Here is a 22,882-nt window from a genome sequence, read left to right on the forward strand (position 1 = left end):
TATTCTGATGTTATATCAAAACATGGATAAGAAAGTTCAAATTACATTTCTTCCTTTTTATATTCATTGTATTTATTTTTGAAAAATGTAGGAAGGTCGCGAGGACTATTCTGATTTATGGGTTCTCTGAAATCCCTAACAATTTCTTTCATAACACGATGTACTTCATGAACAATTAACAAAAATGCAAGAAAGAAAAGAAAGGCCTTTGTATTAACATACAATTGTTGTTTCCTAAATGTTTATTATATTGAATTGAAGAAAACGAGATGATAAAATTGATACCTGATCTGCACCAGCGTCCAATAAGAAGCGAACCATCTCTAAGTGTCCCTTGTAGCAGGCCAACGTTAATGCCGATTCCTTAAATTCATTGGAATGCGTATTAATGCCGGCACCGTGATCAAGTAAGATCTTGGCAACTTGAACGTGACCAGCACTCGCCGCTTCCATCAAAGGTGTATGACCATTCTCATTGTGATCCTCAACGTTGGCCCCCGCTTCTAATAAGACACGTACTACCTCTTCATGTCCGCCGGCGCAGCCATACATAAGAGGTGTATTACCTTCAATTAATACAAATATCATTAATATAATTAATACAAATACAAATACTTTGTAACACAATATTATCCTCGACCAATTCGTTATCGTTAACCTGATATACCTTATATTTGCAAATAGAAGGCACTAATCTTATGTGAAATGGATTTCGTTTAAATCAGCTGGTTTTTTCATATGTTGTAGCTTATGACCTGCTGAACAAAAGATGCAATAGTCTCAAAGCTAAATAATGGACAATTATTGAGTCATAGCCAGTCAAACAGCTCGCAAAGTCCGAGTTTTTCATGTTTAACTGATTGTAAATCAGTAACTGTCTATTATTTAACTTTGAAACTATTACATTTTTTGTTCAGTAGATCATAAGCAACATATAAGAGAACCAGCTGATTTTATCGGGATTTAATTTCATCTAGGATTTCATGTAAATTCAAAAATTCCACACTAATCTTATATAAAATTGAATCTTAGTAAAATCTGCTTGTTTTTCTCATATGTAGCTTATGACCTGCTGAACAAAAAATGTAATAGACTTAAAGCTAAATAATAGATAGTTACTGATTTACAGCCAAGTCAAACACAAAAAAATTCAGATTCTGCGACTGGCTGTAGCTCAGTAACTGTCCATTATTTAGCTTTGGCTATTACATCTTTTATTCAGTAGATCATAAGCTATGACATATAAAAAAAAAACAGCTGATTTAACCGAAATCTATTTTACATAAGCTTAGTGCGGGATACTTAAGCATACAAATAAGAAGTAAATAGCTGCTGCAAAATTTTTTTTACCTGATGTAGACTGAGCATTGACATCTGCTCCATGAGCGATCAACAGACTCACAATATCTACATGTCCTGCACTGGCAGCTTCCATTAGGGGGGTACAATCCCCTTTAATACCGCGATCTTCTACATTAGCATTCATCGCCAAAAGAACCTATTTTGTAAAAACAAGAAAAAACATGCTACAGGTGAATTTTTCTCTACAAGAGTAATTTCAAATGAATTTGTACTTTATAATTGTACGATTGTAACACTCTGACTTTTCATGCCAATGATATATTGTAACAATTGGATAAAAAAAATTTTAATCCAACATATAAATATTTTATGCAAATGACGAATATTTGTAAAGGTCTGTTTAGTTTTAGTTGCCAATTCATCGTTTTACAATTGTATTATAAAGCAAAAAAGTTGTGTGAATTTTTTTCTTGTATAAAATATGTCAAAACAAATTAGTTTTTTCATATATCATGATTCATGTTTGATGGTATGAATTGATAAAATATACTAAAGACATAAGATGTTTATAGATTAGTTAATAAATCGTAAATTGTAAATCTTAAACATAAAATTCATTTTTACAGTAGAATATATATGAAGATTGAGTTATACATGCATTCATTAATAAAATAATAATGAAGAAATTTTTATTACATTTTACCAATTTGTATTATCAAAATGCAAATAGTAGCATATAAAAAAACAAATTTATTTTGATGTATTTCAAGAGAAAAAAATTTTTATAAAATCATAATATAGCTGCAATATAATTAAAAATTTTAGCTAATTAACATTCATTCACGAATTTTATACAGTACACACAAATATACATATGTATAATTGCAGATTAAAAAGAAATACATATATTGAAAATATAGCTTTTTAATTTAAGTCTTGTAAAGCTAAAAGATTTACTTTCAAGATAAAAAGCAGCAGATATATGTACCGTTTTTAAATAATGATATTCTTGCAATAACTGAATGACTATGATAAAGTACCCGTAAACTTGAATTAATTTATAATAAATAAGTTTAAACATACATGCCAATATAAAAACTTTGTAACAACATTAAAGCCCAATTGTTTGATGTGAATAGTGCATACCTATATAAAATAAGACAATTTAATTTAATTTCACACGAGAAATACTACAGCATATAATTTTTACTAAGAAGTTCCTTTTTGAAAATTATTTATGCAAAATAAATTGCACAATTTGACAATCAAATTTATATTATACACACCATAAGATATATATTAAATGTGTACCAAAAATTATTTCCATACGTGTCAACAACAATGACGTCATGCATACTTTAACAAAATTTCTTTCGAAATGAGCTTGGAATTTCGCACAACCATTCACAACCACAGGGATTGATCCTCGAGAAGGAAATAAAATATGTTTGCTTCGATCCAAACCTGAGCGAGCTCGTAGTAACCAGCAGAACAAGCTAAGGAGAGCAAACTTTCTCCCTCCTCGGTAGTTTCATGAACGCTCCGGCCCTCTGTCAATAATTTCCGAACGGTACCAACGTCCCCGTCGGTGCAAGCCTCGACAAGAGAGCGCTTTTCGTTCGGCGTACGTGGATTGTCACTACGCATACGTGTTAATGCGGCCGCAGCCTCGTCTAATGCACAAGAAACACTGGATGTTAAACGACGAAGCACCTCGTGATCGGCCAGGTGTTTGCCATCACCCGATGATAGCTTTCCGATACCGGCCGCTTCCAGGAGCGCCTCGAGACGCGCTTGGGTCTCTGGATCTACAGAACGCTCGGGATCTTCAGGTGTCAATAGAAATTTCGACGATTCAGGATGATCTTCGTCCAATTCAGCCTGATCTATCGCAAAACAGTCCACCTACAATCAAAAGTATCGTTAGCATGCTGGCCAGTACAGAGAAATGCAAGAAATATAATAGAATAAAGTTAATTATATATATATATATACAGGGTGTCCGGTAATAGTCGCATCAACCGTCGTGTGCAGATTCCTGGGATCATTTGGAGACGATTTTTCCTCAGCAAAAATGTCGAGACACCAATAATTTTCGAGTTATAAGCGATTGAAAATAAAGGGTTTTTCGCAAACTAAGCCTTGTGGAAATAAAAGAATAATAAATTCACATTCTTCAGTTAATTTTAGGTAGAGTTTACTTTAATAGAATTTTAATTTAAGGCTTAGTTACAAAGATACATGATGGCAAAAATTGAAAACATGCAAAAAATAATGACCTCCCTCGACATTTTCGCTGAGGAAAAATCGTCTCCAAATGATCCCAGGAATCTGCACACGACGGTTGATGCGACTATTACCGGACACCCTGTATATATATATATAAAATTATATATCTCATTTTATACTTTATATCGTTAGAAAGCTAGATAGTATACAGCATTGCAAGAAACAGAAGAGAATAAAGATAATTATATATATTGCTGAGGATATAATCATGTCGTTGAGTATATATATATATAAAAAATGCATTCTAATATTCACTTCCAGTACTGAAAATCTGTTGTGTATGTAAAATATCAGAACGCAGCCTAAATAATATATATATGATATATATCATTGTAGACTTTATTTATTTACATTGATCTCTTGCTACGAGAGATTTATAATACATCTTGTATGTTATTTATTCATATCGTCACAAAGATATTATGTAGATATCATAATCGATGAACAGAGAGACGTATAAAATTGCATGAAATTGACATTGCAATTCCAAAGATTAAAATCCAAAACAGAAGATATGCCTTATAAATGACATTCTCACATTCTGCCTCTGTCATCCACCCACTCGCAAACAACACACACACACATATTTTATATATATATATATATATACTCAGCAATAACAGGATATTCATATCCATAAACGCATGCAAGGGCGAATACACAAGGGAACCGGATGTACGAGACAATTGATGTAAAAAAGGAAAAAAATCGGAAATACGGGTGTATAAAAGTGTATAATCGCGTGTTGTAGGCTAGGAGGTTGTGTGAACTGCTGCTGTTACGCGACGACGATACAAGAGTGACGCTTCAGCAATCTTTTGACACTTGGAACCGTTTCTTTTTCTCCGGAGGGAAAGAGGGAGAGGGGGGGGAGAGAGAGAGAGAGAGAGAGAGAGAGAGAGAGAGAGAGAGAGAGAGAGAACATAGAGGATGACGACACCGATATACGCTTCCTCCACGAGACCGATTCCGCGGTTCCGCTCCGCATACCTGCGCATCGTCCACCCATTTGTTCGTCTCTCCTCAACTCCCCCCCCTCCCGCCCCTTCGCCTCGCGGACATATAATCATCGGCAGCCGAAGCAGCGCGAGCGCGATCGAGCGTACATTCGCGTCGAAAACTCGGCGTTGTTCGTTAGCTTCCAGAAGAGAGAAGTGACAGGAGGGACAGCGACGCTATCTAAGAAGGATGCCTCTTCCTCTCGTCACCGACGTGACGGAAGACATATGTAAGGGAAGACGCGAGTAGCAGAGATCGCGAAGGACAAGGAACGCCGTTGATAGGATATACTATGGAATAATATGGTGGCTCTGTCCTACACGAGTATGTAGAGATTGTAGAGTCCGAAGTATGTAACGTCGACTAGCAGCAGGCTACCCAATGTGTGTTCGCGAACTCACGAACAACGAGAAAGAGAAAGAGGGCAGAGCGAATTGACGTAAGAGCGAGGAGCGAGTGAAGCTAATAAGCTTGACAAGTGACTCGCGATAGACTCACGATAGACTAATCGACATCGCGAACTCGTGCGGACAGACACTCGCGAGTGAAAGAACACAGCATATTATGAGAAATCCGCTAGATAGCGCGCCGATTGATTCAAACGCAGCAGGCATGCTCGCGCGACTCACGCATCCTATGTGTATATGTGGTTTTTATATATACAGGGTGTCTCAGACTTATCGACGATTTTTCCTCAGCGAAAATGTCGAGGCACCAATGATTTTCGAATTATAAGCGATTGAAAATAAAGGCTTTTTCGCAAACTGAACCTTTTGGAAATAAAATATTAACAAAACAACATTTTTTAGTTAATTTCAGGTAGAGTTTACTTTAATAGAATTTTAATTTAGGGCTTACAATTAGTTACAAATATGGCAAAAATTGAGAACATGCAAAATACATTATGACCTCTCTCGACATTTTCGCTGAGGAAAAATCGTCTCCAAATCTGCCCCAGGAATCTGTCATTAACAGGTTATACGGTAGGTCTGGGACACCCTGTATACAAAGTGATTCTAAATAACAGCGAAAAATTTTAGGAGACAATTCTCTGTAGAAAATTAAACGAGGTCTTTCATATAAATATATATACTCTTATGTCCCTCTCTAAAAAGTTACAGTCCTCTAATGGGGGATGAAAATTATAACGAATTAATACACATTAAAGATTATCGTACACAAATTTACAATATAATAAGTAATAAAAATATCAAGATAATTATAATACAACGTATTACTGTCATTATTCGTGATATGTAATAATAATAATATATTATTATATATATAATTATATATTATTATTGTATATCAATACGAATGATAATAATATTAGCTCTTATTGTTAATATTAATTTTTTTTTTATTATTATTTATGACATTGTAAATTTGTGTGCAATAACCTTTAATGGACACTAGTGCATCCACTAGCGGATTCTGACGTCGATAATGGGGTGGGGGGGGGGTTGCAAAATTATTTTATTTAATATTTCATGATTAGCTTTTATTCCAGAATCAATCACGTCGATAGCTCTTTAACGTTTGTTTTTCTTTACTTATATTTTTTAAACGAATTCAGCAAAACTGTTTCTTTTAATTTGCAAGGGTGGGGGGTTAACCCCAAAACCCTCCCCCAGGATCCGCCAGTGAGTGCATCCAACCGAATTCACTATTAAGTTTTCATTTCTTTTGCCTCAAATTTTGGATTAAAAAATGTTCCATTTTTTCCAACGTTTACTATAATTTTTTTTTATTAATTCTAAAATTCAACTTCTCATCACTCTAGACCTATGCCATTTAGCATCCTGCTGTGCATGATAATGTATTTTATTTTTTTCTTGAAAACTGATTTTACGAAAAGAATAAAAGAAATAAAAAAGTTTTTCTAAAGGAATCAAGCTTTCTAACGCATACTTTTGGATCACATTCCGCTCGTTAAATTTTAATTAAAATAAAAAATAAATAGGGGTAATTTTATCTCCTTATAACGACACACGGGAGGATGAAAAAATATTTATAAGTATCCCCTTTACTAGTTGGAAAATGTTCATCAAATTTTATTTTTCTCAACTTGTCCAAAACTTGAGAAAAAAATAAAAACCTAAATTTTTACCTCCCCCTTTGGAGAAGTGTAAGGGTGAAAACCCATGGACTGATATTTTCCGCGTAACGCGTATCGCGTAACCAATCAGAACATTCAATTTCGCGTAAAGGAAACGTGGAACGGCTCTGATTGGTTACGCGGTACGCGTTACGCGGAAAATATCAGTCCATGGGTTTTCACCCTAACCCCTGGTCCACGATAGATAATTTAAGCTCCTTAAGAAATTGACCAATCGCAATCAAGTATGATGAGAATACTAGACTGTGATTAGTCAATTTCTTAAGGCTTAGGGGTTAAATCACCTATTGTGGACCAGGTCTAGCTCCTCAGGGAAGAATGTAGGCGTATATGTTTATGTGAAAGACCTCCTCCTTAATTTTCGACAGAGAATCATCTCCTTAAAATTTTTCCCACTTATTTAGAAACACCCTGTACATGGTGTACGATATATACCCATGATAGGGACAGGAGTGTAAGAGAGCGTATACGCATCGTATATGCATACAATGTGTACGTGTATCCCATCGCGTGTATCCCATACGTGTGGCATGATACTTAAATATATATTTGTATACGGCTTCCTGTACGCGCGCGTTTCATACACGCCGGATGGACGTGTGCGCACGCGCGTGCGGAGCACACTAGGCTCTAGCCTAAGAGAGTACTAAACCAGTCTATGCAACATACATACGTACACACTCGCACGTCTCACTCATACATACATTCATTCTTCCCTTCTCCTTCGTACTGTCTCTCATTTACTCGCGCTCTCTCCTTCCTCCTCTCCCCCTCTTACTCTCTCTCTTTCTTTCGTGGAACACGCAGAGATGCCAAGAAGAATGGGAATGGCATTCGAATACTGCACTCTTTGGCGGTTGCGTCCCGATCCTCTCGGTGAACATCAGGATCAAATTGTTGCGAAATATGCAACAACTTATACTTTAGCAAAAAAAAAAAAAAAAAAAAAATTGAAATCAAAGAGAGAAGACAATAAAAATTACGAGCGACGAACAAAGGAACAAAAAGAACGATAAAAAAAGAGATAGATTCTAGACGTCGGTATCGACAATTCTATTTTTCCATGGTGGACAATCATTAACACACATACATGTATTATCTGATTATATAACCTTCTTTCTCGGTGAGTGCATTTTCCGCTGACATTCGTCCTTTCTTTCCTTCGTTCCTTACGTTCATTATACGCGAGTTAGCCATTTACACACCTTAGCCAGCAAAGCGAAGACATTTGGTAGCTGATTCAACACAATCAAAAAGTCGTGAAACGGAAGAGGAAAAAGCACCAATATTCTTAACGCGATGGCGAATCCTTAAAGCGAGTGTCGATTGATGATAATCGTCAGTTTACTGAGTTCTCTTCTCTGTTTACATAAATCTAATTTTATAAAACTGCATTTTTAGACACAAATCACCATTTGAAGGATATTTACAGGAGTTTCTCAACTATATATTCTATCTTTCCTAACTTGTATTTAAATCGATAAGTGTGTGTGTGTGTATAATCCCACCTCTCTCTTTACAAGAATTATTAGATAATATTAAATAAATTGCCTCAATGTGATATGATCAAAGTCTCGATCAGAATTCGTCTTACAATTAGATCCAGCTCTGTATTGAGTCAATTAAATTTTAGCTAAATCTTGATTTAGCAATTTCATGTCTTTTTCTGTGTATGATCTTTAGAAAATATTTTGCTCGACAGAAAAATTCGTAAGTTATAAGACGAAGGTTTTAATTTCTTTTCTCTCTATTCCATTTACCTATAATTGAAATTTTGACTTCTTATATAAAGCGTGCTGTTATTATTATGATTTCAAAAAAAAAAATGTTTTAAATCATTTAAAAAAAAGATTTCAGACTATGGAGAAATATTGTGTTTAAAAAGATAGATATTAGTACTAAAAAGAAAGAAATTATGTTTTTCTTTTTTTTACTTAGCGTCATTATAAAATGTCGTAAAGCAGTTCGCTTTATGCGTTAAAGATATTTATAACGCTAAATTAACATGCAATATTCTTTATGTTCTTACAATTTTTTTCCTGAAATGTAGATAAACAAGAAAAATAAAATAAAATAATTTCAAATTTTAATAGCAATTTTTTTTCATGTTACAATCCCAACTACATTGTAGATGGAAAAGAAGGAAGCTAATTGAGGTTAGTGTTTTAACCAAGAGAGTGGCCTGAAATATGGCGAGAGACTAGCTTTGGTTACAGTTGGAATAAATAATTTTAGATCAGCGATTCGATTTCTTCTAGGTTATGTTCACGGTGCAGAAGGAAGAATGTGAGTCAGTGATGTAGTTGTAAGTACAATGTACGATCGGCCATAGTTGCAAAGCTTAATTAGTCTCTAGGTTAGCTAACTTAATATAAAATTTCTTGCCTTTTCCTTTTTACGTTATAATCTACATTCTCGCGCATAATAGAGATAAAGAAAAACAAATTTTTTTGAATCTGAATGCACACACGATACGATTCACGATTTGTAGTGCCAATTTACTCTAAAGTATCCTCAATTACACATCAGATAAGATTGGATAAAACTAATGAAAAGACTGCGCTAATCAGTCGTCGTGTATCGTCGTTCTTCGTTTTGTTGCATTTTTCGAGTTAAGCCGATTTAACTTACGCTTTTAAAATAATTAAATCTGATTTTCAAATTAAGGTTTACCTTATGAACAAACGAAAATTGCTTCGCGATATGTTTCACGCGCGTGAAAAAAAAATTCTTTCTCTTTTTACACACGTTATATATGTATGTTAAATATTCCAAATCGAAGCGTAGTGAGAAGTTGGTTCAGGGCAATTTTTCGTATTTATATGTTAAAGGCCCTGCGCACAATAGAGACAATATTAGGAATAGAAATTATTTTAAAATAATAAAGTCGAAAAAACTCTAATACAGAAATATAAATTCGAATATAAAGAGTTCTTGCTAACTTATTAACCTTTACTAATCCTTTATACCCGAATTTGTATTTTTTTATTATAGAGTCTTATCGATTTTATTATTTTAAAATAATTCTTATTCCTAATATTTAATATTTATTCCTATTTTCTTTATTGCGCAGGGCCGAAGGCTCCTGGATGCTCGCCGCGGCTGTTAGATTGTGACGTCAGAGAAAGCACATACTGAAAATTCTTAGATGCCATTTTTAAATGAAAAGATATTTCGATGAAACAGCACTTCAGATAATTTTCTCGCTTCTGACGTCATAATTCCAATATGGTAGAAGCCAGGAGCTTTAAATTTACGTGAATTAATCAGATTTGTCCCTTATAAACAAGCGAAAATTGCTTCGCGATACGTTTTACAATGCGTGAAAAAAAATCCTTTCTCTTTTTACACACGTTACATATATATATATATATATATATATATATATATATATATATGTTAAATATTCTAAAGCTTCTTCGCGAAGCGTAGTGAAGTTTTATATACATATACACACACACACTAGGTGTCCCAGACTGTCATCATGTACTTTTTGTGTCATTTATCTTTATAACTAACCTTAAATTAAAATTCTATTAAAGTAAACTCTACCTGAAATTAACTAAAGAATGTAGTTTGGTTAATATTTTATTTCCACAAGGCTTAGTTTGCGAAAAAGCTTTTATTTTCAATCGCTTATAACTCGGAAATTATTGGTACCTCGACATTTTCACTGAGAAAAAAATCATCTCCAAATAACCTCAGGAATCTCCCATTAACGGGTGATATAGTAAGTTTGGGACACCCTGTGTATATATATAATATATATATAGTTCGGGAAAATTTTTCGTATTTGTCAGCAATGCGGCGATAGTATTGCATGTTAATGGAATATTGTCTGTCTATCTGTCTCTCTCTCTCTCTCTCTCTCTCTCGGGCATAGATAACAATGACACAAGATCGTCATCTCGTACAGTTTTTCCCACCTCGAAGGATACACTCTTTTATATGTGTATACCGTGCGCATGAATGCAACTCATATGCATGGAATTTGTACAGATACGTACCTAGAGAGCGTATGTGCGTGCAAACTCATGTATGTAACACACGCGCACGCTTGTAAATCGTGTAACGTAGATCGTTACAATCGATTCAACGTACAACAAGCACGTAGATTCGTAACATTATATATTGATATCATCGATATACTCTATGAGAGATGTACAGATTGATTAGAAATAGGAAAAATAGCGCATAAAGGGACGGAAAGAGAAGAGACACAGTAGGATTTCACTTGTGTGTATGTGTATGAATTCCAGCGAATTCCGACAAATTCAGCGTGAATTCCTGCAAATTCCACTGTATATTAATTCAAAATCAAAAGATTCGCGAGAATTAGCCTGCGCATTTGCCCTGAAGACGATGACGATGGCGATAATGATGATATATATGTATATATATATATGTATATATATATATATATGTATATATATAAAGAGATGAAACCTACATACAAGAAGTTATAATTCACGAAGAAATGGTATTTGCCTAGAAATTCGCAGAAATTACATTCGCATACATACATATTATACGCACACACACACATACATACATACGAACACAAGCGCGCAAGACAATCATATACATTTTCTCTCTCTGTCTCTCTCTCTCTCTCTGTCTGTCTGTCTGTCTGTCTCACTCTGTCTCTCTCTCTCTCTCCATTCCCTCTCTTCCTATCCGTCTCTCCCTTACACTCACATCCTGTTTCTAGCATAGGATGTACGGATGTCTTATCACGTCTTAGCATAAGCCCCTATCTCTCTCTTTCTCTCTCTCACACTCGCTCTTTCTTTCTTTCTCTCTCGTTTACCTCGGAAACGCTGTCCTCTTCGCTTTCCGACGAATCAGTCATAAACCGTGGCTGTAGTTCCGAGTAGGTCTCGGTTTCCGATTTCGTCGGGCTCGAATTCGAAGATTGGGGAGTCGACGACGTCTTTCCAGTATTATCGTGATAAACCACTGCTGCTGCTGATGGTGTTAATGCTGCTGCTGCTGCTGTCGCGGATTGCTGCTTTTCGTGGCTGCTGCTTTTCTGGCTATCCGAGGTCGTTCCTTGTACTACATTCTGCATCTTTACTCCCCAGATAAATCATATGATACACACAGTTTCTATCCCCTTTATACTGGATATGATACGTAACGCACCGTACGCACTCGCTCGTTCGCCCTTTTTTTTTCTCTCTCTCCGCACGAACGTGGCGACGATATACGAGGCCCTCTTCGTGAGCGAGGAGCGAGGATAGTCGTCATTCACGTAAGCTAGTACCCGCCATTTCCACTATGGCGACGACGAGAGCCGAGAGAGAGAGTCCCCCGAATACGCTTATTTCCCCGAACGTCGTCGTCGGTCAGCGCTCGAACAATATTCGCGATCCAATATTTCGCTCGCGAAACCGCAGCGCCACCGTGGCGCGTAATTTAAACTGCGGCAATTCAAGTATGTCAAGTGCACACAATAGAGAAAATTTTAGGAATAGGAAGAAATATATAATATATATATAATATAAAATATAAAATATAATATAAAATATAAAATATAATATATAAATATATAATATATATAATATAAATATATAATATATATATAATATAAAATATAATATAATATATATAATATATAATATAATATACAATATAAAATATAATAATACATAGGGTCGGTTTCACCATCTCCGATTAACTCAATCGGCCGATTAAATTTAAGAATTGCCAACTGCAAAGCTATTATTAATAATTATTATTATATAATAATATAATGTAAAATATAATAAAATAATATATAATATATGTATAAATATCCCAAATAGCAAACTGACGTCATTAAACGTCTAATGACGTCATTGCCGTCAAAATGACGCTGTCAAAATGACGTACGCTTGTGTGCTATCTGGGATATAATATATATTAAATATATATATATATATATATATATATATATATATATTACAAAAATATTAGATTATTATTAGAAAATATTTTATAAGTTTAATATTTTTTTTTATTACTAATTTTATTAGAGGATGATTTTTTTATTTTATAAATTTTAAGATATATTCAAATAGGTCCTAATAAGGTCTTTACATAGAAAAGTATTATATTCTTTTTTTGTGGAATCCAACATTGTGAAGATAAAAAATATTTTGTTTTGCTTCTTACTAGTTTTTTATGTAAACCTACTTATTATATAGAAAATTAAAAAAATACACAGATATCTACAGACAATAAGTATATTTATCTTCTTAGTATATATTGGCTATAATTTTGTAATAATTGTCCGATTATATCTTCTTACATGCAATACATGCATGAATATGCACATTCTATACTTTAGAAAAGTTGCAAATGTATATATGTATTTATGTAAATATATGCTCAAATATATCAAACATGAAGATATGTATGTACATAACATAAATATACTTCGTTTTAACTAAAATTTTCGAGAAACATTTTTACAAATATACTAAAATGTTTTAACATTATAACATTATACATAAATAGATAGATGACATTGTAAATAAATTACATATATAGATATTTTTATCTCAAATTTTATTTAAATACATCTTATAAGATAAAAAATTTTTATTTCAATAAATTTCATTATAAATTATTCGCATATTTATTTTTATTATACAAATGATTCAATGTTTATTTCCATAGCAGAACATGGAACATTTAATTCAAACTTTGAAAGTACATCCGGATGTAAAACTCCCATTTTTCCTATTACTTCACCATAGCAAACAATTTCAGCGCATCGTTGAGGGAAAAATGTTGGGTCTGTAAAAAATAAATAATGAATAAAATAAATTTCTATCGTTTGTAAAAATATTTTTTTGTATTTGAAATTAACCAAGCGCATATTTTATAAAAAAGGATAATGTCTATCCATCTTACCATCAGCTGTACGCAAATAATATCCACTTTTGTCTTTGTTAACGCTCCAAGGTATTTCCAGTAGTAATAATATTCTATCTACTAAGCCATGAATTATTTCAAAACCAGCTGATTTATTAGCGTATACTGCGCACAAACGACGATTATTACGCGCACCAACTTCGGTCTTATCGTCTCGTAATACAACATCAGAAACTTCAAACAATTTGTGAGGCAATGATACCTTCTTATTCGCAGATATCGTTTTAAGTAATCCTGGTAAGAGTGAAGTACGTGCAACCTGCAACGATTTTTTCATTGAAATATTTTGAATAATTTTTAATTTTACAAAACTGGAAAAATTTTACAGTCAATTTTTATATCTTTAAACCTCTATTTTTCAAACAAGTTAAATCTTTAATAATCTATCACTTTTTCATTAAACTAATTGCACATCTAAAAAAAAATTTTACGCTAGATGTATATGTTATATTAATAAATAGAATGAATAAGGATTATATAAGAGAAGAAAGAGGACTTATATACAATAAAAATACGGAAACTCGAGATTATAAATTAATTTACCTGGAACTCCAAAGTTTTCGGATTAGATATGTGAACTGCTGGTACATCTTCTATTTTATGACCCAATTTATCTGCCACATCTTCACGTGAACACTATAAAATAAGATAATTAAAATGTATAGAATTAAAGATAAAAGAGTTATTCAATGTAAGAATTTTTTTTTAATATACCAGAGAAAAAGTTAGCGCCTCGGTAAATCCTGCCTGTGCTAATTCTATTCGTATCTGATCAGTGAGTTTATTGAGTGCAAACTGAAAATTAAATATAAAATTTTAAATTTAAATAATATAAGTTATACATATATTATACATATTTTACATAATTATACATATATATTAAATATATTAAATTAATTAAATACAATTTTGAATTATATTTAATTAAAAGGAATAATTTAAATTTACCTCTGCTGCAATTGTCGATATATGAGGTATAGTTTTTTTAATTTCATTATATCCATAAGCAATGGCAATATCTTCATAAATGTCACAAGAATGTATCACATCGTGTCTCGTTGGTGGTATTTCTACCACTAATTTATCATTCTTTACTTTAGATTTTAGGGACATCCTTGACAATAACTGTGCAACCTGTTCTGGTGTCTGTCTATATAACAGAAAGATAAAATCACATTTATTTTATTTCACGTTTTATATAACTTCGGTATTTATTATTAATTTATTATTATTAATTATTATATTATATTTAATTTATTATTATTAATATATAATAAAAAGAATTTTATCACTTACTTAATACCGATATAACTTGTCGCTTTATTACAGTTAATTACTTCCGTTCTGTACTTTAAGCTTGGATAATGAAAAGTTTGATTGTCAGGATATACCACTTCTACTGTTTCAGCAGTATATTTTTTGCTGCAATATTGACTAAAAGCACAGACTATAGTGTCCACTACGATTTTCGCCTAAAAATTCTTTGTTTTATATACATATAAACATACACACACACGTGTATATATATATTAATATTAGTTACTTGTATTTTTATAAATCACAATTTTTTTAAAAATATTGTTTACAAATAAAAATACATAAAGATTAAAAATAATAATAATAATAAAATATATATACCTTTGTAAGATCAGTTGCAGTGCATTCAATAAAAATATTTTTTGTATTAAGTGTTATTTTTGAATGGTCTCCATTAATAATAGGAGGAAGAGATAAAACAATTCCATTACTATCGTATATCACGGGGTAAACAGGACTGTCTTTTATGATAGGTAAATATTGCTTGAGTTGCGAATGTGTCTGTAATGTGTGTTAAGTAACAATAACATATATCATACATATATGACTATATACATTTATTAGTTTTTATTTATGTAAAATTAATAAATACATAGTAAGATAAATACTTACTGCGTACAATTGCATGATGCCTTTACCTGTATATTCTTTATTCTGATTAAGCGGTTTGAAACGTATCTCTGATGGTGGTTTGGCATCATATAAAAATGGACCTTTAATTGTATCTAAATCATGAGTGCCGACAGAAACCAGAGTACGCTTTCTGCCTATATTTTGATGCAACTTGTCTTGAAGATCAATGAAGCTGTTGTAAGAATCTTGTGTCAAAGTAACATCGCGTAAAATTGTTGCAACTAGATGGCCTCTTACTTTTAAGCACTAAAAAAAGGACATCATAGCTATTTAATATCAAACAAATTGAAAGTTTTCTACAAACATCATACATACTTCTGGACTCATCACAATTCTTTCCATTCCTGTCTTTGGTGTTATTGCTTTATAATGTGGAATGGATATTCTATTCACAAAAGAAAAAAAATAATAGATTTTATATATATTAAGTTTTAAATACAATATCTTAGAAATAAAATTCTATAAAAACAACTTTTTATAGAATTTTATTAAGAAAACTTCTTGTTTATATATTATTTGAATCTCACATTTTCTTTTTTTTTAATTCTTTCACGAAAACTATAAAAAAACTTAAATTCTATATTTACTTGTTCATAAAAATAAGTAGCCCAACACTTAAACTCTCCAAGCATAAAAGGTCATATCTGTTAGCAGGTATATCAATTTTGTAAATGACTTCTTCAGATGCATCTATATCTTGATTAATACCTTGTTCTTTTGCTATCATTTGTTTCTCTGTCGTCTGTTCATAAATAATCAAATAATTACAGAACAAAATATAATTCAATTATGGTGAATTAAAAAATATAGCTGATATAGCTCAATACTTACCACCTCATCTAGTTCTAAACCAAATTTGAAACATAAATCTTGAAATTCATCATCCGCTGAAACAAAGATTTACATTTGCTTTAGTGAAATATATCTTCCAGTATGATAATATAACTTTAATCTTTTTATATTTTCTAAAAAATTAATATTTATCTTACATTATAAGTAAAAACAACAATAATTAATTAATTTCTTGATTACAATTACTGTTATTTTTATTTATATTGTATATTAAATATATTAACTATAGTAATATATATAAAAATAAGTTTTATTTATATTACTTTAATATAATTTGCGATTATATTCTAATAAGAGTTAAACAAAAGTAAACGTGATATAACATTTATTTTACAAAATTCATATTTTTTTTTTTTTTTTTTTTTTTTGCTTAGATAATACAAAAAATTACAAAACTTACAATATGTCCTGCCCAATGTTTGAAACAATAAATCACGTTTTATTCCAATAGTCGGCATTTTTATTATATTGAAGCAATCTCTCGATGTAACGAAGCAAATTCCCAATGTCCTTATCGATTTTTTATCAGATTTCTTGTTAATTCCTCTAGTTTCTCAACTGTTCATCCAATTAATGATCTATTAATTAGCGATCTGTAATTACGATCGATTTTTAGGTTAAGGATACTTATGAAGTTCACGGTACAAACTTTTTGTCGCTTTTTTACTACCGGCCCAGGCTCGTTCTACAATACGTCGTATGTCGCAGTCGGATGTCGGAACTTAAGCGATGGTCCAATGAGAAAATTTCTTTTTCGAAAACGAAATTTCCTCATTGGACCATCGCTTAAGGTACATTTTCATGCTGACGCTCGACGCTGGATTCGAGCGTCAAATCTGGTCATGTGATAGATTTTTGAATTTCCGCGTCGAGTGATAAAAGCTAAACTGTGTTTAGTTTTGACGCTCGACGCTCATTTCTGTCAATCCAATGGTTAGGCTATATTTCGCGTCCCTCTAAATTTTTAAATATATTATTGTTAAAAATTTACCACAAAATTATATCGATTCCGGTATTATTTTGAATATCTATTATAGTAGAGAGAGAGCAAGATGGATTCCCAACAGGTAAATATCAATTAAAATTATATTGGTATCAATGTAACCTCCAAATATGCTTTTTATTACAGAAAAAAATAGAATAATTGATGATACATTTTTTTTACATATTTAGCAAATTCGTATTGTGTATACTTTTGTGGTTTGTGCGAGGAAATTTGCGAGAAGATTCAAGGTCATTCCTGTCTAGAGGGTTACAACAAGTTTTACATTGACGAGAATACGTATATTTTTTCTGCCGCCAAAAATCAAGTTCTTAACTTCATTAAAATATTCTTTACTTCTGGCTAAAGATGCAATTATTATTCCATTAGGATGCATTACTGCTGTCCATAATGGAAACTCTTTAGAAATTCTAAGTAATTTGTACCAAAATCATAGCAGTAGTATTTACGGTATGTACGGATTTGGTCTGTCTCCAGTATTTATTAGTCTTTTGCTATTTCTTTCAATGTCATGGAGAAAATTATTAATTCAGCTACAAGATTCATTATCGCAGGACCTTCATCCTGATACTCATCCGTAATATCTTCACAATATTGAATAACCTGCGTTTTAATCATGTGTAATAATCGTTGCTGAGCATTAAGGGGTAAAACCACTCTAGGATTTTCAAAAAATCGATATTTTTTTCTTGGCTTAAACGATACTTTAGGATCATAAAAACAATATGCCATTTGATTTATAGTGGAAAACAAATTTTAAAAGGTTCAATTATCGATTTTGCCGCAGCGCCTCAGAGCGCGCGCTGAGCACTCACGCGGCACGCTGTGATTTATCGCTTTTGTACTACTTTTACCTTTCGAAATAATAAGTTTACCTGTTACTTATTAAAATACTAAAAGCATCTAGGAAAGAAGAGGAGGAGGCGAACATCGACCTGGTTGGCCAAATGTATGGTGCAGGCATCGCAGATTAGAGGTAAACAAAAATTTCAAGGATTAAAGTGTTCATAAAACTTTAAACGCGTTTTTCTCGAAACCACTTTTTTCAAACTGGGAGGACGGATTTCTCGGAGACTATTGCATGGATCGATTTGAAATTTTTACAGTAGCTTCACAACAATATTCTCTTTGGAAGTACGTAGCCGTTTTTTGATTGAATGTAAACTTTTTTTTTTATAAACAATTTAATGCTCATTTTTAGGGCAAAAAATTGATTCATTTCTTAAAAAGTGCACCATTTCCACAAAAATTGATTTAAAAAAAAAAACCCTACGTACTTCCAAAGCCAATTGTATATAGATTATAAATTTTTTTTGTTTTTTGTTCCAGGACTCATACATGCCGAGAAATCCGTCCTCCCGTGACGGTGTTTTCAAAAAAGCTGTTTTCGACGACGGGCTCTGTCGCCGCCATTTTGTATGAAAATGACAATAAAAAAAATTGTTTTTCGTACTTCAATATGTGTTAAATAAACCCTTTGAAAAGAAATTCTATTCCGTTTATCATACTCCCAAAATAAATTGTCAAATTTAGGTCTTTTTTTCTGCCTCTAGAGTGGTTTTACCCCTTAACACACGTAAACACGTCATCATTCATGCAAATATCTTCCGTTTCAGAAAGATAACTGTTAAAACATCTAGACAAATCTGTTTAAAATTGTCAAATTTCTTAAACAATATACTAATGTTAATTTTGAAATTTAGCAGCGCCAAGTTTTTAATAAAATTTTTTTTATTTGTATTAATTTTTCATTTTTGTATAAATTTTAATTTTTAATTATTATATTAAGTTTTAATTTTGTTTTTTTGTGTTTTGTATTATCTCTTTTCTTATTATTACAATTCTACATGGGTTTACAACTTCCAGCGTGAAGGGTTTGCAACTTCTAGAACAAATCAAGTTCTGTAATTATGTACATAGTTTCTTACAGTATTTTTTATATCATTATTTCTATAGGATATATGTAGGAAATTAAAACAACTATTTTGATTAAAATAATACACAAGTTTTTACTTTCACTTGGCGCAAATTTTTTATATCTTTATTTTTGCAGGATATATCTAGAAAATTAAAACAAATCTTTTATACAATTTTTTGGTTGAAATAAATTTTTGTTAGTACGATTCTACGTGGTTTGCAAATTTAATTCTTCACTGGCGCTCATGGCTTGGCGCTTTTTTTTGCCTTTTTGAAAAGGTCAATTTTTAGAGATAATATTCTTTTTTGTAGTGTGATATACTATACTTCTTTCATAGTAAAAATTACTTTTTTAATATCTACTATTTCTTTTATAAGGATATAATTGTTGATATAAAATAAGAAAGCGAATAAAAGTTAATAATATAGCAATAACATAATGTTATAGCCCGAACTATAACCAGTAGTTATTAGAAATTAGAATTTACTGAATATCTTTATAGAATACTGTAAAACATTTTTGCTTATAAAAGAGCGCTCTCGACAAACGCTCGTCGCGTGAAAACGCTAACGCAGCGAGACACGCGCGAAGCACCGGAAATCGCGAGCTGCAAGCGAAGGCCAGGGACTTCGACCTGCTTCGCTTGCATTTATGCATTTAGACCAAAAACGCGTGAATATTATTAACCAATCGGGGACTTGTTTCCAAGGGCCTCGCCCGTTGAAAATCAAAGAACAAAAGAAGATATAAGACGGAGAGCCCGCCCGCGAAGGAGTCTCGAATAAAACTCCTAAACATCAAGACGGAGTCTCGAATACAATTCCTAAACATCAAGACGTGGTCGCTAATAAGAAACCTGAACATCAGAACGAGACTCACTAACAAAGACCTGAATTATTGAGAGGAATACGAATATACGCTCATCGAATGTTACGCGAATATATATTTAAAGAAAGGACGAGAAATAAAGCGAAACCATATTCAATCCGAAATAAAAATATATTTAATCAAAAGAAGAGAGAATAATCTTCCTATCTTCCTACGACGTCCCGGTCGACCCGAGGATCCTCATCCTTAATTCGGCGCAACCCCAGTGCCTTGTTCGAGGCACACAACAAAATTGGTGGCAGCGGTGGGATCGCGCCGACGGACCGCCAGGACCAGCAGGAACCTGAAGACCTGAAAACAATACAAAAGTATTAGAAAAATCAGGCACGTCGAAATAATCGACGGACAACACAGAAAGCAGCATACAATAAATCAAGACCCGCAATACACACATACACAACGTGTGGAAGCAGGCACGTCAGTTAGAAAAACAGCTGACGGAAATAAGCAGAAGTCACAGTGCAGTGAAAGTGAACACGCGGACAACGCAAGCAGTACGAAGAGCGATAAGCAAGCAGCTGAGAATCGAGTAGGATCGCCAACGTCCCAAGGACAACGCCGACCTGCGACAATCTCACGGACAACGCGTCATCACGGAGCGACGACCTGCCGTGTCAAGCACGAGCACCGAGCCGCCAGCCGTTATCAGCCCACGAGCGATCGAGTTGCAGTAGCAGCAGCCAAGCCGTACCGAGCGATAAAGAGCGTAACGATGCGAACCGTAATACTGTAAGTCCGATCCTTATAATATTTCTGCGTGAATGTCGGAAGGGAACAAGACATCCCCGAAACCGATAACGAACAAATCTTGGCTACATAGCGACTCAGCCAAACGAGCGATTCAAGCGTTACCCTTAACTGTAGAAAGACTCGAGCGAGTTCGGAGAAAATTAGAGAACGAATATTCAAGCGAAAGCGAAGACGAATTACCCGCGAATGTCATTGTTAAACGCGAGTTCCCCTTCGATAGTTTTGACGAAAGCATACTAAAGACGGGAACAGACGGTAATAACGAAAATATAAAAGAAATTAAAATACGCGCAAGCAAAACCCCTAGCAACGCGTCACAGAAAAGCGGATGGTCAACTACGTACGATAGTAGCGATTTTGACTCTAACGAAGATAACATGTCGGTAATGCACACTCCACCAAATGGTGCAGCGGACGTATCCGTGGGTGCTGTGGACCGCGAAATTGGTCGCCTACGCGAAACTATAGAGCGCGGAAACGTACATCGCGTAGAAGTCGACGTACACAGGACACCCGCCGAACATAGGACACCCGTCGAAAACAACGCGAACGAGGAAAATCCTTTGATGCGCGACGTATTACAAGGCCTACGAGATTTACAAATCGAAATGCGAACAGAAATAAATAAAATGTACGATTGGAGGTCACGCGGAGAGAGATCAGACGAGAGTCGTCAAAGCTCCCGCGAACGCGCACGCAAACGGGATGCAAATAGGCACCGCGATAATCGACATCTCCGTGAACACACCCGTAATCAAGATGCGGAAGAGTGATGCGATAGTCGGCAAGATTTACGCAAACTCACTCCCGAGCGAGACAGAAATAATCAACGTGATCACCGCGACTACCCTCGAAATCGAGACGCAGGAGATCGACGGAATCTACGCGAACACACACGCGAACAGGGAGCGGATAGGCGCTTAGACAATAGGCAGATTAGATCCCGCGAACGCGCTTATGATCGAGATTCGGACGAAGAGCACGAGCCTCGTATGGCTTACGGACGAACCGAGCGTGACATCCGAAATCGGCGGAATGCCTCACAACGGTACATGTCACTAAAGGAGGCGCGAATAATGATACCGGAGTTCGACGGCACAACGCGAACCCGATTACAAGAATTTTTAAACTCCTGTACGTACGCAATTAAAAATATTCACCCTGATGACGAGGAAGCGTTAATTCAAGGAATATTATTTACTAAATTACGGGGAAAAGCCATGCAAGATTTCGAAACACGAGACATCCAAACGTTCGAAGAATTGAAAGACCAACTAGAAAATTCTTATCAAAGTAAGCGGAGTACAGCGCATTTACAAATCGAGTTCAATTCGCTCAAGCAAAACTTTAACGAACCGGCACAGAGTTTCGGACAACGCGTCGACAAACTTGCCAGGAAATTATATAGCTCAATGATTGAGGGAGAAAAGCGTTCGAGCACATATAAGCGTGCTATTTTAGAAACCATACAAAGCCAAGCATTACTCAATTTCCAATTCGGGTTACGTAACGAATTGAAAATACTCGTGCGATCACAACGATACACAACACTCCAAGAAGCGATAACGGGCGCAACCGCAGAAGAAAAGTTAATAGGATCTAACGCATCGCGAATGACAAATGCATCACAAAGCAAAACTGGGCAACAACCGCGACAAGGTCAACATAAAACCACGCAATGTTATAAATGCGGAAATTCGGGACATTACGGACGCGATTGCCGCAGCAGTAAATACGCGCTCCCAAAACCGGACAAGCCCCCTCGCGCAAATACCGTAGAGAAATTCTGCAATTATTGCAAAAAACGCGGACATAATCGCGACGAGTGTTGGACTCTAAATGGAAGGCCGAAAACAAATACACCGGACCACGATAAGGGAACCGATAATAA

General features: G+C 33.9%; 2 protein-coding genes across 3 annotated transcripts in view; both read right to left on the reverse strand.

Annotated features, from left to right (window-relative positions):
• Nucleotides 1–12,017, reverse strand: part of LOC145946847 (ankyrin repeat and KH domain-containing protein 1-like) — a 32,259-nt gene extending 20,242 nt beyond the window's left edge. Inside the window, exons 1-4 of the mRNA XM_083056597.1 lie at nt 11,520–12,017; nt 2,767–3,207; nt 1,351–1,498; nt 286–566 (exon numbers count right to left, since the gene is read on the reverse strand). Coding sequence (XP_082912723.1) covers nt 286–566; nt 1,351–1,498; nt 2,767–3,207; nt 11,520–11,780 — 1,131 coding nt within the window. The 5' untranslated portion in view covers nt 11,781–12,017. The remainder of the gene's footprint in view (nt 1–285; nt 567–1,350; nt 1,499–2,766; nt 3,208–11,519) is intronic.
• A 1,278-nt stretch (nt 12,018–13,295) lies between these two features.
• LOC145946846 (phenylalanine--tRNA ligase beta subunit-like) lies at nt 13,296–17,241 on the reverse strand. 2 transcript variants are annotated; one of them, XM_083056594.1, is made up of 13 exons: nt 17,103–17,241; nt 16,833–17,025; nt 16,412–16,467; nt 16,168–16,322; nt 15,896–15,965; nt 15,560–15,826; nt 15,269–15,448; nt 14,927–15,102; nt 14,579–14,780; nt 14,345–14,425; nt 14,174–14,266; nt 13,610–13,889; nt 13,296–13,492 (listed from the first exon to the last, which is right to left on the reverse strand). In XM_083056594.1, the coding sequence occupies exons 2-13, from the start codon at nt 16,888–16,890 to the stop codon at nt 13,341–13,343; spliced, it is 1,770 nt and encodes a 589-aa protein (XP_082912720.1). In that variant the 5' UTR covers nt 16,891–17,025; nt 17,103–17,241; the 3' UTR covers nt 13,296–13,340. The 2 variants fall into 2 exon arrangements, with proteins under 2 accessions (XP_082912720.1, XP_082912721.1); XM_083056595.1 differs by lacking the exon at nt 17,103–17,241 and adding an exon at nt 17,082–17,097.
• Between the last annotated feature and the right edge of the window lie 5,641 nt (nt 17,242–22,882).

Source organism: Prenolepis imparis, unplaced genomic scaffold, assembly GCF_030444845.1.
Source record: "Prenolepis imparis isolate NDT839.2.m4 unplaced genomic scaffold, iyPreImpa1.0 SCAF_24, whole genome shotgun sequence".
NCBI lineage: Eukaryota > Metazoa > Arthropoda > Insecta > Hymenoptera > Formicidae > Prenolepis > Prenolepis imparis.

Excerpts from the sequence above, each read along its gene's own strand:
- LOC145946846 (XM_083056594.1), bottom strand. The coding sequence starts at position 16,890 with ATGCCGACTATTGGAATAAAACGTGATTTATTGTTTCAAACATTGGGC. Across the intron at positions 16,323-16,411 it reads GTTTAGAACTAGATGAGGTG|ACGACAGAGAAACAAATGAT; the intron begins GTAAGTATTGAG and ends ATTTATGAACAG. Across the intron at positions 14,267-14,344 it reads AGGCGCTAACTTTTTCTCTG|TGTTCACGTGAAGATGTGGC; the intron begins GTATATTAAAAA and ends CTTATTTTATAG.